Source organism: Teleopsis dalmanni, chromosome X (genome assembly GCF_002237135.1).
Source record: "Teleopsis dalmanni isolate 2A chromosome X, ASM223713v2, whole genome shotgun sequence".
NCBI classification, from domain to species: Eukaryota; Metazoa; Arthropoda; class Insecta; order Diptera; family Diopsidae; genus Teleopsis; species Teleopsis dalmanni.
The window spans coordinates 100,937,872-100,951,723 of NC_051848.1; the positions used below are offsets into that span (position 1 = coordinate 100,937,872).

General features: G+C 32.2%; 3 protein-coding genes across 3 annotated transcripts in view; all 3 read right to left on the bottom strand.

Moving 5' to 3' along the window:
- LOC119688842 overlaps window positions 1-1,212 on the bottom strand; it is a 2,279-nt gene extending 1,067 nt beyond the window's left edge. The window contains exon 1 of the mRNA XM_038103507.1: window positions 61-1,212. Within this exon, the coding sequence (XP_037959435.1) occupies window positions 61-1,212 (1,152 nt within the window). The remainder of the gene's footprint in view (window positions 1-60) is intronic.
- An 861-nt stretch (window positions 1,213-2,073) lies between these two features.
- On the bottom strand, window positions 2,074-5,223 carry LOC119688843. The gene has a single exon (XM_038103508.1). The coding sequence runs from the start codon at window positions 5,221-5,223 to the stop codon at window positions 2,074-2,076; it is 3,150 nt and encodes a 1,049-aa protein (XP_037959436.1).
- Window positions 5,224-11,805: 6,582 nt separating this feature from the next.
- LOC119688844 (myb-like protein X) overlaps window positions 11,806-13,852 on the bottom strand; it is a 12,867-nt gene continuing 10,820 nt past the window's right edge. The window contains exons 2-4 of the mRNA XM_038103509.1: window positions 13,051-13,848; window positions 12,210-12,680; window positions 11,806-12,139 (exon numbers count right to left, since the gene is read on the bottom strand). Coding sequence (XP_037959437.1) covers window positions 11,907-12,139; window positions 12,210-12,680; window positions 13,051-13,848 — 1,502 coding nt within the window. The 3' untranslated portion in view covers window positions 11,806-11,906. The remainder of the gene's footprint in view (window positions 12,140-12,209; window positions 12,681-13,050; window positions 13,849-13,852) is intronic.

Sequence of the window (13,852 nt, forward strand, 5' to 3'; positions counted from 1 at the left end):
TAATTTCTGAATCGGACGTTTTATTGTGCCGTTCTGAGTTTTTACCGATACTACTCTCACCAGATTATCTTTTCCAGGATGAACGTCAATTATCTTTCCAAGAGGCCATCTTCCTGGATATGTTTCCTCATTCTTCACTATTACCACTTGGCCTTCCTTAACATTTGCTTGAACCCCTTTCCATTTGTACCTCTGCTGAAGATTCGTTAAATATTCTTCCTTCCATCGTTTCCAAAAATGTTTCTTCATTGCTTGAATTATCTTCCAACGATTTAATGAAGATATGTTCATATCATCTACTGCTTCTGGATAGTCAATGATAGCATGCCCAATTAAAAAATGACCTGGAGTTAATATATCATTGTCGTCAACATTTGCACAAAGCGGTCGTGAATTAAGTATGCCCTCAATTTGAGTTAGAAGTGTGCTTAACTCCTCATAAGTAAGTTTATTTTCGCCAACAACTCTTTTCAAGTGGTGTTTTATTGACTTCACGGCCGACTCCCATAAACCTCCAAAATGAGGACTTGCCGGTGGAATGAAATGCCATTTTATACCTTCTGCTTCCAATGCACAAACTGCACTCACATTGCTTTTAATAGCCTGTTGTAAATCCTTATCTAATTTTTTGGATGCTCCAACGAAGTTAGTACCGTTGTCTGAGTATATATGTGAACATTTGCCTCTGCGTGCAAACAATCGCTTCAGCGCCGCCAGAAATGAGTCTGATGTCATGTCACTTACCAACTCTAAATGCAAAGCTTTAGTTGCCATACATACAAATACCGCTACGTACCCTTTAAAAGTTTTTTGGCCTCGCCCTTTAGAACATTTTATTAGCAATGGTCCAGCGTAATCTACTCCACAATGAGCGAACGGAGCAGACACATTGACCCTATATTCTGGTAAATCACCCATAAGCTGTTTCTGCTTTAATGCTTTATAACGGGTGCACCTTACACATTCACGTATACATTTCTTAATCAAGTTTTTAAGTCCAAATATCCAATATCTTCTTTTTATAACATTTTCCATCAATCGATGTCCACCATGTAATGTTTCTCGGTGTGCTTCATTTATTATCAAATTCGCCAAATGACCTTTTGCTATAATTATTGGATGCTTTCTATCAAAACCAATTTTTGCATTGATTAATCGACCTCCAACTCTCAAAACTTGGTTTTTGTCTAAAAACGGATTCAAATTTGCCATTTTGCTTCGATGATCTATTTCACAGCTATTTTTCAATCTGCTTATATCCGTAAAAAATTGTGTTGTCTGATGACTTCTAAAAATAGCTGCATCTGCTCTTCTAAACTCCTCTACAGTTAGATATTCTGGAGACTTAGCCTTCCTCAGTCTGTCTATGAAACGAAAAATATATACTACCACTCTACTTAATTTTCTAAAAGATGAATATTTCTCGATGAGCTGATTAAATAAGTCTTCCTCTCTTAATTTACTGATATTTATTATTTTAGCTGCCATTTGTTTTTTTGGCCATGTCCTTCTATCATCGTTTAACCAGTTTGGACCTCTCCACCATAACGATTGGTTCTCTAACTTTTCCGGCTGAATTCCTCTGGATGCTAGGTCTGCTGGATTTTCCTTTGATCGCACATAAAACCAATTGGCGCTTGGAATTAACGAGCTTATTTCATTTACTCTTGACCTAATAAATTTATTTTTGCTTGAATTGCTTTTTATCCAGCATAATGTAATCGTGGAATCACTCCATGCATACATTTTTATTTTTCTGTTAATTATGTTATGAATTTTATTTAATAATTTTGCCAATAGATGCGCTGCACACAGCTCAAGCTTCGGCAATGTTTTTCTATTTTTTATAGGATTTACCTTACTTTTTGCTGCTATTATGGACACCTTTGCGTGCGTTTTTATGTACACTATTGCTGCGTAGGCCTTTTCCGATGCGTCAGCGAACCCTACCAGGCATATTTCATCATTTCCGGTAACTCCTACCCATCTCTCAATTCTGATTGTTTGTATTGCGTCTAAGTTCTGCACAATGTTTTTCCATTCTTTCATCATTTCTTCATTTAATTTCATATCCTAATCTAAATTACTTATCCAGAGCTTCTGCACAAATAACTTAACCAATACTGTAACTGGAGCCAATAGTCCTAATGGATCAAATATTTTACCTAGATACGATAATGCCATTCTTTTTGTTATATAGACGTCTCTACTTTCTGCTATCTTAAACATGAATATATCATTGTTAGGATTCCATTGCAAGCCAAGCGTTTTTATACTTTCTTCTTTATCTATATCAATGACCTCATTGTCTTTTGATTTTTCCACCGTTTCTATTATATCCATGCTGTTTGAGCACCATTTTCTCAAATGAAATCCATACTTCTCCAAATGCGCCGATATCCTTAGCCGAACACTTTTGCACTCTTCTTTTGTATCACCGCCAGTTAGAAGATCGTCCATATAAAAATCGTCTTTAATTATTTTCGATATCTGATTATCCTGACATTCATTTGCTATTTCAAATAAAGTTCTTATAGCTAAAAATGAAGCAGGGGCAATACCGTAAGTTACAGTTGTTAACTTGTATTCTTCAATTGGCTGATTAATCTCGCTTCTCCACAAAATATGTTGGTATTTCTGATCATTTTTACTCACCCATATTTGTCTATACATTTTTTCTATGTCAGCAACTATGGCAAATTTTTTCAGTCGAAACTTCAACAATATATCAAAGATATCCCTTTGCAACCTTGGGCCAACATATAATACATCATTTAAACTATTTTTATTCGTGGTCTTTGCCGAAGCATCAAAAACTACTCTCACCTTAGTAGTGATACTATTCGCTCTTACTACTGCTTGGTGAGGTAGATAATATTTTCCCTGTCTTTTTGAACTTACTTTTTTCATATGCCCATCAGCTAGATACTCTTTCATGAATTCGACATATTCTCTCTTTAATGATGGGTTTGCCTGTAATTTTCTTTCCAAATTTATGAATCGTGCCATCGCCATTTTGTATGAGTCGCCAAGTTGGTGTTCTTCTTTGAAAGGTAACTCAACTACAAATCGTCCATCTTCATTTTTGGTAGTTGTCGCAGCATAATTTTTCATACAATATCCGTCTTCTGATGAATCTTCATCCTCTGGAATTTCTTCTATTTCCCAAAACTTTTCTATGTTGACGACGTTGGAAGAGATGAATCCTTTAATGCTTCTTTTTGCTTGTAAAATACCTGATAATATCCAGCCGAACTTTGTTGATTGCGCCAATATTTTATCTTTTTTAAGTAGACCGCCTTCAAGAATTTCTCCGTAAAGATCGCTTCCTATGATTATGTCAATTCTATCGGATTTATTAAAATTTGGGTCCGCCAAGGTCATATTTTCCCACTTATCTATATTATAGCTAAAGGTTTTATCCGGTTGACAAGATACCAATGATGGTAAAATTAATGCTTCTGCATTTATTTTATATTTACTGGTGAATCGTGGGTGAATTTGAAGATTTATTTTTGCCTTTGCAACGCCAACCGGTGTTCCTCCAAGCCCTTGCACCTCCATTTTTACTTTTTTCCTTGGTAAATTTAATATTTGTGCCGCTTCTTCTGATACAGCTGTAGTTTGCGACCCTTGGTCAATTAGTGCCCTTAACATAATCATCTCACCTTGAACACTTTTTACGCGCACTTGCGCCGTTGCAAGTAACACATTTTCTGCTGTGCCCGTATTCATTGTTAATGTTGATGTGTTATTATTTTGCCCTGAATTAATGTGCAAAAGAGTATTATGCCACTTCCCACAATCTTGACATTTTGTCTTACTATTGCATCTTTTTGTAGTTTTATGCGATAAACAGACGCGACAAATTTTAGCGTCTTTTACCCATGTATTTTTGTCCTTGACTTGTAGCTTTAGAAACTCATAACACTTTAATGCCATATGTCCTTTTTTGTTGCAGTAAAAGCACTGGTAATCATTTGCTACTATAGTTGTCGCTGTTGTTTTTTGAAAAGACTTTACATTATTAGTTTGTTTCTTAGATTTAATCGCCTCTGCTGCTTGGTATTGCTGCTCCAGAAACTGTAATACATCGTCCAATTTTTGAATCTCCTTTGTCCTTTTTATATTTTGCTCATATAGCCGTAATCCTTCCTTATCCAACTTCCTGATTATAATCCTTGCTATTATTGGATCTGCTTCATTCGTTTTTATACCCATTGCCTTCAGCCCCTGGATACATTCTATCGATGTGTCAAGCAACTTTTTCAAACTTGACGCTGAATCATTATATACAGATGGTTGATCGAGCAATTTATCGACCAATATTGTAAACAACATTCTTTCATTTTCGTACCTTTGCGACAAAATCTCCCAAGCTACAGCATAATTCAATTCCGACACCGGTAGATGTTGTATCAGCTTGCTTGCTTCTCCTTTTACTAATGTTTTGAGTCGATACATTTTCTCAACATTCGAAATTTTTCCATCCTCATGGATAAGCCTTTTATATAGATCATGAAAAGACGACCATTCTTCAATATTACCGTTGAAATTTGGGATTCTAATGCAGTCAAGCTTAACGTTGTTCCCCTCACGTAATTTTTCCATTTTATTGGCTAATTCATCTAACGCCTTATCGTATTGGTCTTCAATCTCATCATAATCATTCATAATGTCTACTTCATTGTACGACATTTCAATAACCAGCTTCTTATAGATACTTCTAATGTCTTCGAACTTTCTTTTCCAGATTCTATTAAGTTGTTCCAAACGCGTGACAGTATCATAATGGTCAAGATTTTCTAACATCTGTCTTAACCTTGCGATGTTATTGTTATATTGCTCTACTAGATTGTTGATTTTATTTTTCTCAATTTGACTTTCCGTTATTTTCTCGTCTACACTTTTGCTTTCAACAGATTCTGCATTTCTATCTTTGCTTTCAACTATTTCTTCGAGCATTGTTTTCACCTGAATCACTTTTTGATGCACTGTAGTGTAAAAGTCCTCTTTAAAATATTTGTCTTCCTTATTCTCCGTTAAGAGTATTTTCTCGTGATTATCTTTAAATTGATTCCATAATCCTTGTAGTTTATCTAAACGTTCTTTTATTGTATTCGCACGCAACTCACGTTTGCTGCTATTCTTCTCGATATTCTTAACATCGTCATATATTGCTCTTTGCTGTTTTAGCAGAGCTAATAATTTTGATGGATCCATTTTCTTTTTACCGTACCGATATTTAAATCTCGATCAATGCTTTTTGCACTATATTTAAATTTTTGGCACCGATGTTTAAGCCTTGGTCCACGCTTGTATCGCACTGTACTATATATTTAGTTTATGGCACCGATGTTTAAGCCTCGGTCCACGCTTGTATCGCACTGTACTCAATTTTACTTTATGTCTCGAAGGACCAAAATGTACATTTAATAAATTAAAGTACACACACTTTGAGTAATTTTTAGCTACTAATTTTATTTAAAATAATGTTGTGTTTTTATACAAAAATATTTTAAGACTAATTTCTACATCAAGGTTAAATTATTATGATTTTAGTGGACTGTATTACATTTGTCAAAAAAGGTTAAAAAAGGTTAAAAAAGGACGGAAGTCCCAACACTTGGGATTTTCCTCCTATTGTTTTTATGAATATATTTTAGTTTAATAATTTAAATACGGTTGCTAAAAAATGTTACTATTTATCTATATTTTTCCTTAGTACATAATTCTAAGAATTTAGGTGATAATATAAACTATAATAATTAAATTTATGTTATAAATTCATGTTCATGATTGAACACTCACACTCATATCCTTTCAGAAATTATTAGGAATTCATTTCTAAAGAATTTGATGTACAAAAAACAACCACAAAATAATTTGAAGAAGACGCCGAGCAAAAAGTGTATTTGTCAAATGAATTGCAATTCAAATAAAGTATCTGCAATTTGTAAAATTTGTGTACTTCACACAATCGACAACGAGTATTTGTTCTGCTTGCATGATTTTTGTTCTGCAAATAAATGACACAGAAATATTCGACAAATTTTTAAAAGATTAAGGGTTTAAGAACTATTGAAATCACTGAAATAAATTTATATTGCTTGTTTGCAATTTACTCAAATAGTGTCTATAAGTAAAATTTATACTGTGCCGATATTATTATATACTTCACACTTTATGGATGAAAATACATAAAGGACAGAGGACTAACCGGCTAACTAACACCACGTTTCGAATCTCAGAATGGTTACAGACTCCTCGGGGAAGCATGCAGATCCGAGGTTAATTATTGCTTAGTCTGATGAAGTGATTAACAATAATCCAGTCATGGCGTAGAGTGGGGTTATGAAGAAACTTCACAGGTTATAGAGAGTAAAAGTGTTTAAATGCACTGACTCAACTAGCTTTAACATAATAAATATATATGAAAGATACTATGAAAACTCTCTTCGTAGAGAATGTCAGTGTTACTTGTTCATTTGCTATGCGTTTACCTTTATAAATATGAACACTATATAGCTATTATTAGTATCTTAAATATAGATATACTACGAAGATACTAATCTAAAGCAAATAAAACAATTATAAAAATATGGTATATATCAAAAGTAGTAAAGAAGTAAAGCAGAAACTAAACATAACTCAGACTTAAAATGTATAATTAGGTACTCGCATTCCTCTGTTAATCAAAGAGAAGACCAGAATGACATTATAGTAGTATTGAGGTAAAGGAATTATGAAAACCCATACTGAACTATCTCGTATACAGGGGTGATAAACAGTCTTTTATTAGGGTACCATTCTGATTTCTCGAACATATCCATTGATTAGGGATTTTAATACAGCAGCTAATTATCTTAAACAACTTTTTCCACTATGCTATATCTCAACAAAGTTGATAAATATTACTAAAACTACAAACAAGTGGACACACCATCACCATCATCTAGAGTGTCTATTTATTGTTACCCGTTGTTTGTGTAAAGTATATACTATTTAGCACTAAATAGAGTGTTTAGTTTTTTTGTTAATGTGCTCAATATAAAAATTTAAATTTGTCTTGATATCTCGGGAAATAAACTATATCGACATATTTAGTGGAAATGTTGCTTAAAATAACTGATTCTACTAAAATCCTTTGTCAACAAGAGAGATGTCCCTCAAATCGGAATGGGCACATAATAGGTATTGTATATATTGGAACGCGTTCTCTTGATACTAATCAGACCAATCTATAGAACTGATATTATATCCTGATATATAATTACAACTTAACCAATAATTGTAAAAAGTTTACTTTAAATTTTGATATCTTGGAAAGTAATCTATATCGACATATTGTGTAGTGGAAATATTTCCTCAAAATAACTTGTTTCATTAAAATCCGTTGTCAACATGGGGTGTCGCGAAAATCAGAATGGACACAAAACGGGTATTACCAAAAACCGGGGGGTACATGCGTATTATCTTGCTGCCAATCATGTCAATCTATAGAGCTGATTTTATAAGTATATATTAGATTATCTCAACGGAACACAACTTAACGAAGGATTGAACAAAATAAGAAAAAAAAAAAATAAAAATTAATGCACATATATAATTATTTATGTACAGAAATCAATCATAGATATGGTTTCAAAACCTCTTTAATAAAAATGAATATGCGTTAAGGTCAGTATTTCACCAAAAAAAAAAATTATGCTTCGAAGCTGAATATTGCGTGCCCTTAGAGAAAAGTTTTTACCACCCTTTTCTGTACCTTCCTTTTCAATACCTTCGTTTTCTATACTTTCCTTTTCTATAGAAGGAAAGCAAATAGTGAAACCTGTCCGTACCAAAATCCAAAACGGAAATAGTTGCAAATAAAGTTGTAATATGAACCATAAGACCACATGCTCCACCCTGCAACATGAAAACAAACAATTATCAAACGTAGCACGATGAATGGCACAAGCACAAGCAGAAGCACAACCACAAGGTACAATCAATCTAGACCACGCATGGGTCAAAGCACCGGGCAGATTACGCCCGCGAAATATTAGATTTGTTAGCTGATTTGTTTTCGACAAATGCAAAAAGCAGTTCAGGTTCGCCTACATTTATGCGTATGCATACGCTTAAATTTCGCTAGCGTAATGTATTGTGGCGGAAACGGAAATAGGTACGTCCAGAAGCAATAAAGCGAAAGTGACTGGAGAAAAAAATTAAAGCGATTTATATTACAATATATTTGATATAAAAATTAGTTACCAACAAGATGTCTTCGCCTTATAAAAATTTAATATTTTAATATTTCAACTTTTTTGAAAATTTTTTTTTTCAAAAAATATAACAAAAGTGGCTGCCAAAAACATTTATTGCTTTCATAAGACGATTTTTAGATGCCTTTATTTTAAGGATACCAACAGAGAAAACACATTCAAATTAATGTTCACTTCTAAATGAATAATAAAACAATTTATTTTTGTTTTCAATTCAATTAAGTGAATATTTATCTGTCATATCCTGGCAAAAAAAAAAGATATCTGCAGGACTCTTTAAATGTGCCAAACACTCGCTTTCGTTTTAACAAATCGCCACTTGTGTTTATCCTTGACACAATTATCATAAAAAGGCTGAGAAAAACTATTCTCAAAATCATAAAATCAAATGTCGTTGACATTTTTTCGACCTCAATTGTGGATTAGTTTCAGATATTTAATAAACAAAAAACACAAAGTGGGAAATTAAAAGAAAAAACAAAAAGTAAAGGAAAGAAGTTTAGTAAAAGACTTTTGATCCTTAAAATTAACTAAAGTAATTTTGCTAGATATTGAAAATGTACTTATTTTAAATTGGGCTTACCTATTTATAGATATTCTATGTCTTTATGATATACGAAAAAAATTGGCAGCTTTCAGTACATACTTTAGTTAATCTAAATCTACAATATACTATATACAGTAAGGAAAGCAATAGTCAAAATGCCAACTAACAGCATTTAAAATACGGAAAAATGTGAAGAGCATGGAAAAAAGGAAACAATTTGGAAAACTCAAGTACTAATAGTACAAAGAAAAACAGAGAAATATTAAAATTAAGTAGAAGGATCCAACGTATCAGCTAACACTAAAAAAATGAAAAAAAATATATATATAAATAAGAAAAAATTATATTAGTGCATTAAATAAGTGAACATTAAAAAGGTTTCTATTAAAAATCTTAGAATTCCTTAAACGTTAATAATATAAAAAAACCTTTTCCTAAATCTAACAATGTATTGGTGATTCATTACGCACTAAGATCCCCGATGTAAATAACGTAATCTTATTGGACAGCCAAGCTGAAATCAAATTTCTGGTGGACGCAACAGTGATATTCTTAATAGTTCAAGAACTCCAGGTTTAATGAACTATATAGGTGTGTTAGTGTCCAGTTCGTGTTGGTACCTCGATACAGGGACATGTTGGGCAACTACAGGGCAGACAAGCTTACTAAGATTCGTACCCTGCTTCCTAGCATTTATTTCTCAGATATTGGTATTCCACTGGTAACGGTCAAGTTGGCAATCAAACAAAAATATCTGAGCATAACTGAACAAAATTGATCAGTTTAATCCTTCAGTCAGATCTCAAGATATAACTCACCAAACTAGACAAGAAACGTATCTGTCAGTTGCTTCAATGAAGGCATAACCTGCTAAACACTATGTTAAATGTACTCATGGTCCACTGAGTACTAAGAGATATGTTATGAGACTGGGTCTACCTCATAATGGTTTTTGTTGTGTTTGCGACTCTACGAATAGGGGGACACGAAACTGTATTCCAACTAATGTGTTGAAATACTCATAATTGGCACTCATAATTTTTTTTATTACCGACTGGACAAGCTCTCATCCTACAAAATTAGGGTGTAGACCAAGTTTGTAGACTAATCAGGCTGGTTTACTATCACTTGAATGAGGAAGAATATTAAGTAGTCATAAACCATATAATTATTTAATATGTAACGTTCATATGCTTCTTAAAGTTTTTCAAAATTTAAGCAACAAAACTTAATGTAAAAATCAAAGCAATACTTTTGATTTCAATTCCTTCTTTATTTTAAACTTATATGCTTACAAATGTTTTAATTAGAGACTTTGCTTTTTGTTGTTGATAAATATAATCACTTCTGATTTTCTTAAAAATGATAGATTGAAAAATCGATATTTAGACTCAAATAGTCTTTATAAAAACCATCAAAATATTTTTACTCCTTCGTATAGAGACGATAAGTGTGATAAATTACTCTTGAGATTTACAAAATCAATTAAATTAATTATTAAATTATATATGTGTTTATATAGAAAAAATAATTAACAAAAAAAAAAGAAAAAATTATTCATTGATTATGCAGACAGAAAGTATGAAACCTCGTTTGAAACGAAAATATCCAATATTAGTAATTTTTTCACCAATCAGATATTTCCGTTTAGTGCTAATGTTCGTAAAAACTAGACAATCCGTTTATTAATGTTGTTAAGTGTGATCGCTTAATAAATGACCAGTTTATTAATGTTGTTAAGTGTCACCGATATGAACTAAGTCTAATCACAAAATATTTCCAATTACTATGATGGCGTGCTATTGCTCTTAGCTCACTAAAAATTTCTTTACTGGTCTTTGCTCGTTTCTTTACTAATGGTTCTTCACCATGTTGTCCTCCGCCGACCGCGATTTCTCTTCTCTGCGAATTTCACTCGAGAGTACCATGAACAATTTCGGTTTTTGGCTAGCGGAGATTATGCCCCAGTCATCCGTATGTCATCTGATTTATTTCTTTATCAATTGGCTGCTGGTTAGTTCGTGTTATGAGGCGTTCATTGATAATAGTTCCTGGCCACTATATTCTTAAAATCTGACGCAAACATCTATTTACAAACGTTTGCAATTTATGAGTGATAGCTGTAGTCACATACCAAATCTCAGATCCTTACAGCAAAACAGATTTGATATAGACGTTGAAAAGTGACTAATACCGATTAAAATCTATAATATACATATATTAAAATTGTATACGTAATAAAAAAATTTACAGATTCTATGAAAAATTCAATTTATTACATGCAACACTCTAATCTGAACATTTTTTCTTAAATTTTTGTTTAAATTTACAAAACATGTTTATTTGAACAATCCAATTTTACAATCCTTATTTTCAACTTTAAATTAATAATGATACCTATGTTATCAAAGTTTGAAATTGATTCCTTAATGAAATTTATTTTCAATGAGTTTTAAATTTAAAATCCAACATGGATAGATGAGAATTAGTTTAGTTGCTTGGAACGTAAACTAAACATTAAAAAAATGATGAATGATGTGTAGAAAAGTTTCGAATAATGCATAAAACTGTATTTTTCTTCGTTTAAATGTCCAACATACAGTGAATATACAGAATGAGTATATTTATTAGTTTCATATATTCTAAATGAATTATATTGATTTCTAAGTAATTTACCAATTGTTTTAAAAAATTTTATGTTTCCAGAGTTCTTTTTTTAAACTTGAATACTGAATTAATTTACACATACAAGCCAATAAGTAAAATTATAAACTAATTAAAACTTTTAGTAATAAACTTGCATTATGCGCAATTTGATGTGAAATTGAGTAATTAAAAATATATGTACATACATATATTAAATATACTGCACATCAAACTCATGTAAGTAAAATTACATTTTACATTCAAATTTTATATACATTGTAAATGCTTACTATGAAATAAGGGACTTTTATATGAAAATTGTTTTAGATGTATTTTTACTTTTCAACACTTTCAAAACTTTTACACAAATAAAAAATTTAACTTTTTTAATTAATTATGTAGTTTATACTACATAAACCTACGATTATATAACATTTAAATTATTAGTTATTTGAATTCGTAACTCCCACTAACTCCGTAGTAGTCGTACTAACAGTTTGTTTGTCTGCTTTGCTCTGTGAATTCTTCAATTCTTCATCATCGGTTTCTGGATCTGCAGCTGAGTCTGGCTCAGGTGGGTGAGTTTCGGTGCTGTCATCATTTGAAACTTTCTCGCTATCTTTGTTATCATCCTCAGAATATGCTTCAGTGTCCTGATGTTTTTCGGATACATCATCTTTATTTTATTTGTTATTTAAATTAAAATTAAATTTAGAAATTCTTAAAAAAATATGTATATATTATACCTTCCATGCGCAGTATCATATCATTATCATTAGAGCATTTATCAAATTTCAATGTATTTGAACCTTTTATTTCTTCGTTGCCGTCAGCATTTTTGTCCTTCTCTTCAACGATATTTATTCTTTTATTTTCATTACATTCAGCAGTATCACATGTTTTTGACAAAGAACCTGTTACGTTATTTAATTTTGCAAAACTGGCGTCATCATTATCGCTATCATTTCCCGCAGTTGCGAAACTTTCTGCTGAAGATTCTACTTTAGAATCAATTTCACTAGAAACAGATACCTCCGGTGACTTTTTTGCTGAAGTCTCGTCTTCACCAACTGTCTTTTCATTCTGTTTATTTTCGTTTTCCTTATTTTCATTATTGTTAGGTATCTGCTTATCAGAATCTGTTTCTTTTGGATCATCGCCTGTTTCAGTATCAGTACCGCTTTTAGCTGCTGTCCGCGGAGGAACTTCAAACGGAACTACATGTAGACATTAGTTCAAATATATGCAGATAACTTTATGGATCTATCAAAAGTAATAATATTAGCACAGGGAACTTATATATAGATATCCAACACCAACCACAAAACCGGTAACGATTTGTAAAGTTCAAAAAGTAACTTTCTCTCAAAGTTCATTTTAAACGTTGAATCATTATTTAATTTGAAAAGTTCGACTTTTAACCAATCTGATGGCAAACCTTATGCTATCCTATTTTTTCTTTACCTAAACGTATGAATTTTTTGATTTATGTCATACATGTGTATACGTTCTTGTACCGTCTATATATAATGTATGGACATCTATATATAAGTTGTCTGCGGTATTAATATGCAATTATATGCTTACCTATATATTCCACGTCTTCATCATCTTCCTCGACTTCACCCGTACTTAGGCACCTTAGGTCTTTGGGTGGTAATTTTTCATCTGCCAATTTAAGCTGCTCCTTACGTGGACTTGTCAACCCTTCATCTTTCAGTGGACTAAACGATTTTTTGTCGTGCTTTTTGCGGGCAGGTAGTTTTAACGGTGTACTAGCAACTGCTTCTTTTGGATCTAAAAATAATGTCGAATCCAAATCAATAGTATCTACAACTTTGCCATTTTCTGTTTTTATAAGTTTGGCTGGAGTAACAGGTATTTGTGGTGCTTTATTTGCTGGTTCCTTTATAGCTGATGTAGTTAAAACTTCTACATCTGAATCGGAATCGCTAATACCAAATATTTCCACTTGATCTTTAAAAGAAACTGAAAGATTTTTCTTTTTGTCCCTGGCTTCTTTTTTTGCAGCATTTGCCTTTGCATCAAATTCGACCAGAATTGGATGCTCAAACTTTTCCATCTTAACTTCTAACTGAAAGAATCTTTTGCCATATGTTTTCTCTAAAAATGTTTTGGAAAATTTTGTAGGTTTAAAAGTTAATTTAGAATTCTCTCTTTGTGCTTTCTCGTTTGATCCTATTTTTTTCACAAGGGACTTTGGTTTTTGATTTTTGGGAGATTTTGCTGGCGCTGGACTTTTTCCCGAAGATCCTTTTTTAGCTGTGGGACTAGAATCTTTATTAGATTCCAGTTTTGGACTAAGCTTAATGAAAAAGTTTGACTTCGCTTCCTTTTCATTAACTGATTTACGTGTTTTCTTTCCTGG

Excerpts from the sequence above, each read along its gene's own strand:
- LOC119688843 (XM_038103508.1), bottom strand. The coding sequence starts at position 5,223 with ATGGATCCATCAAAATTATTAGCTCTGCTAAAACAGCAAAGAGCAATA.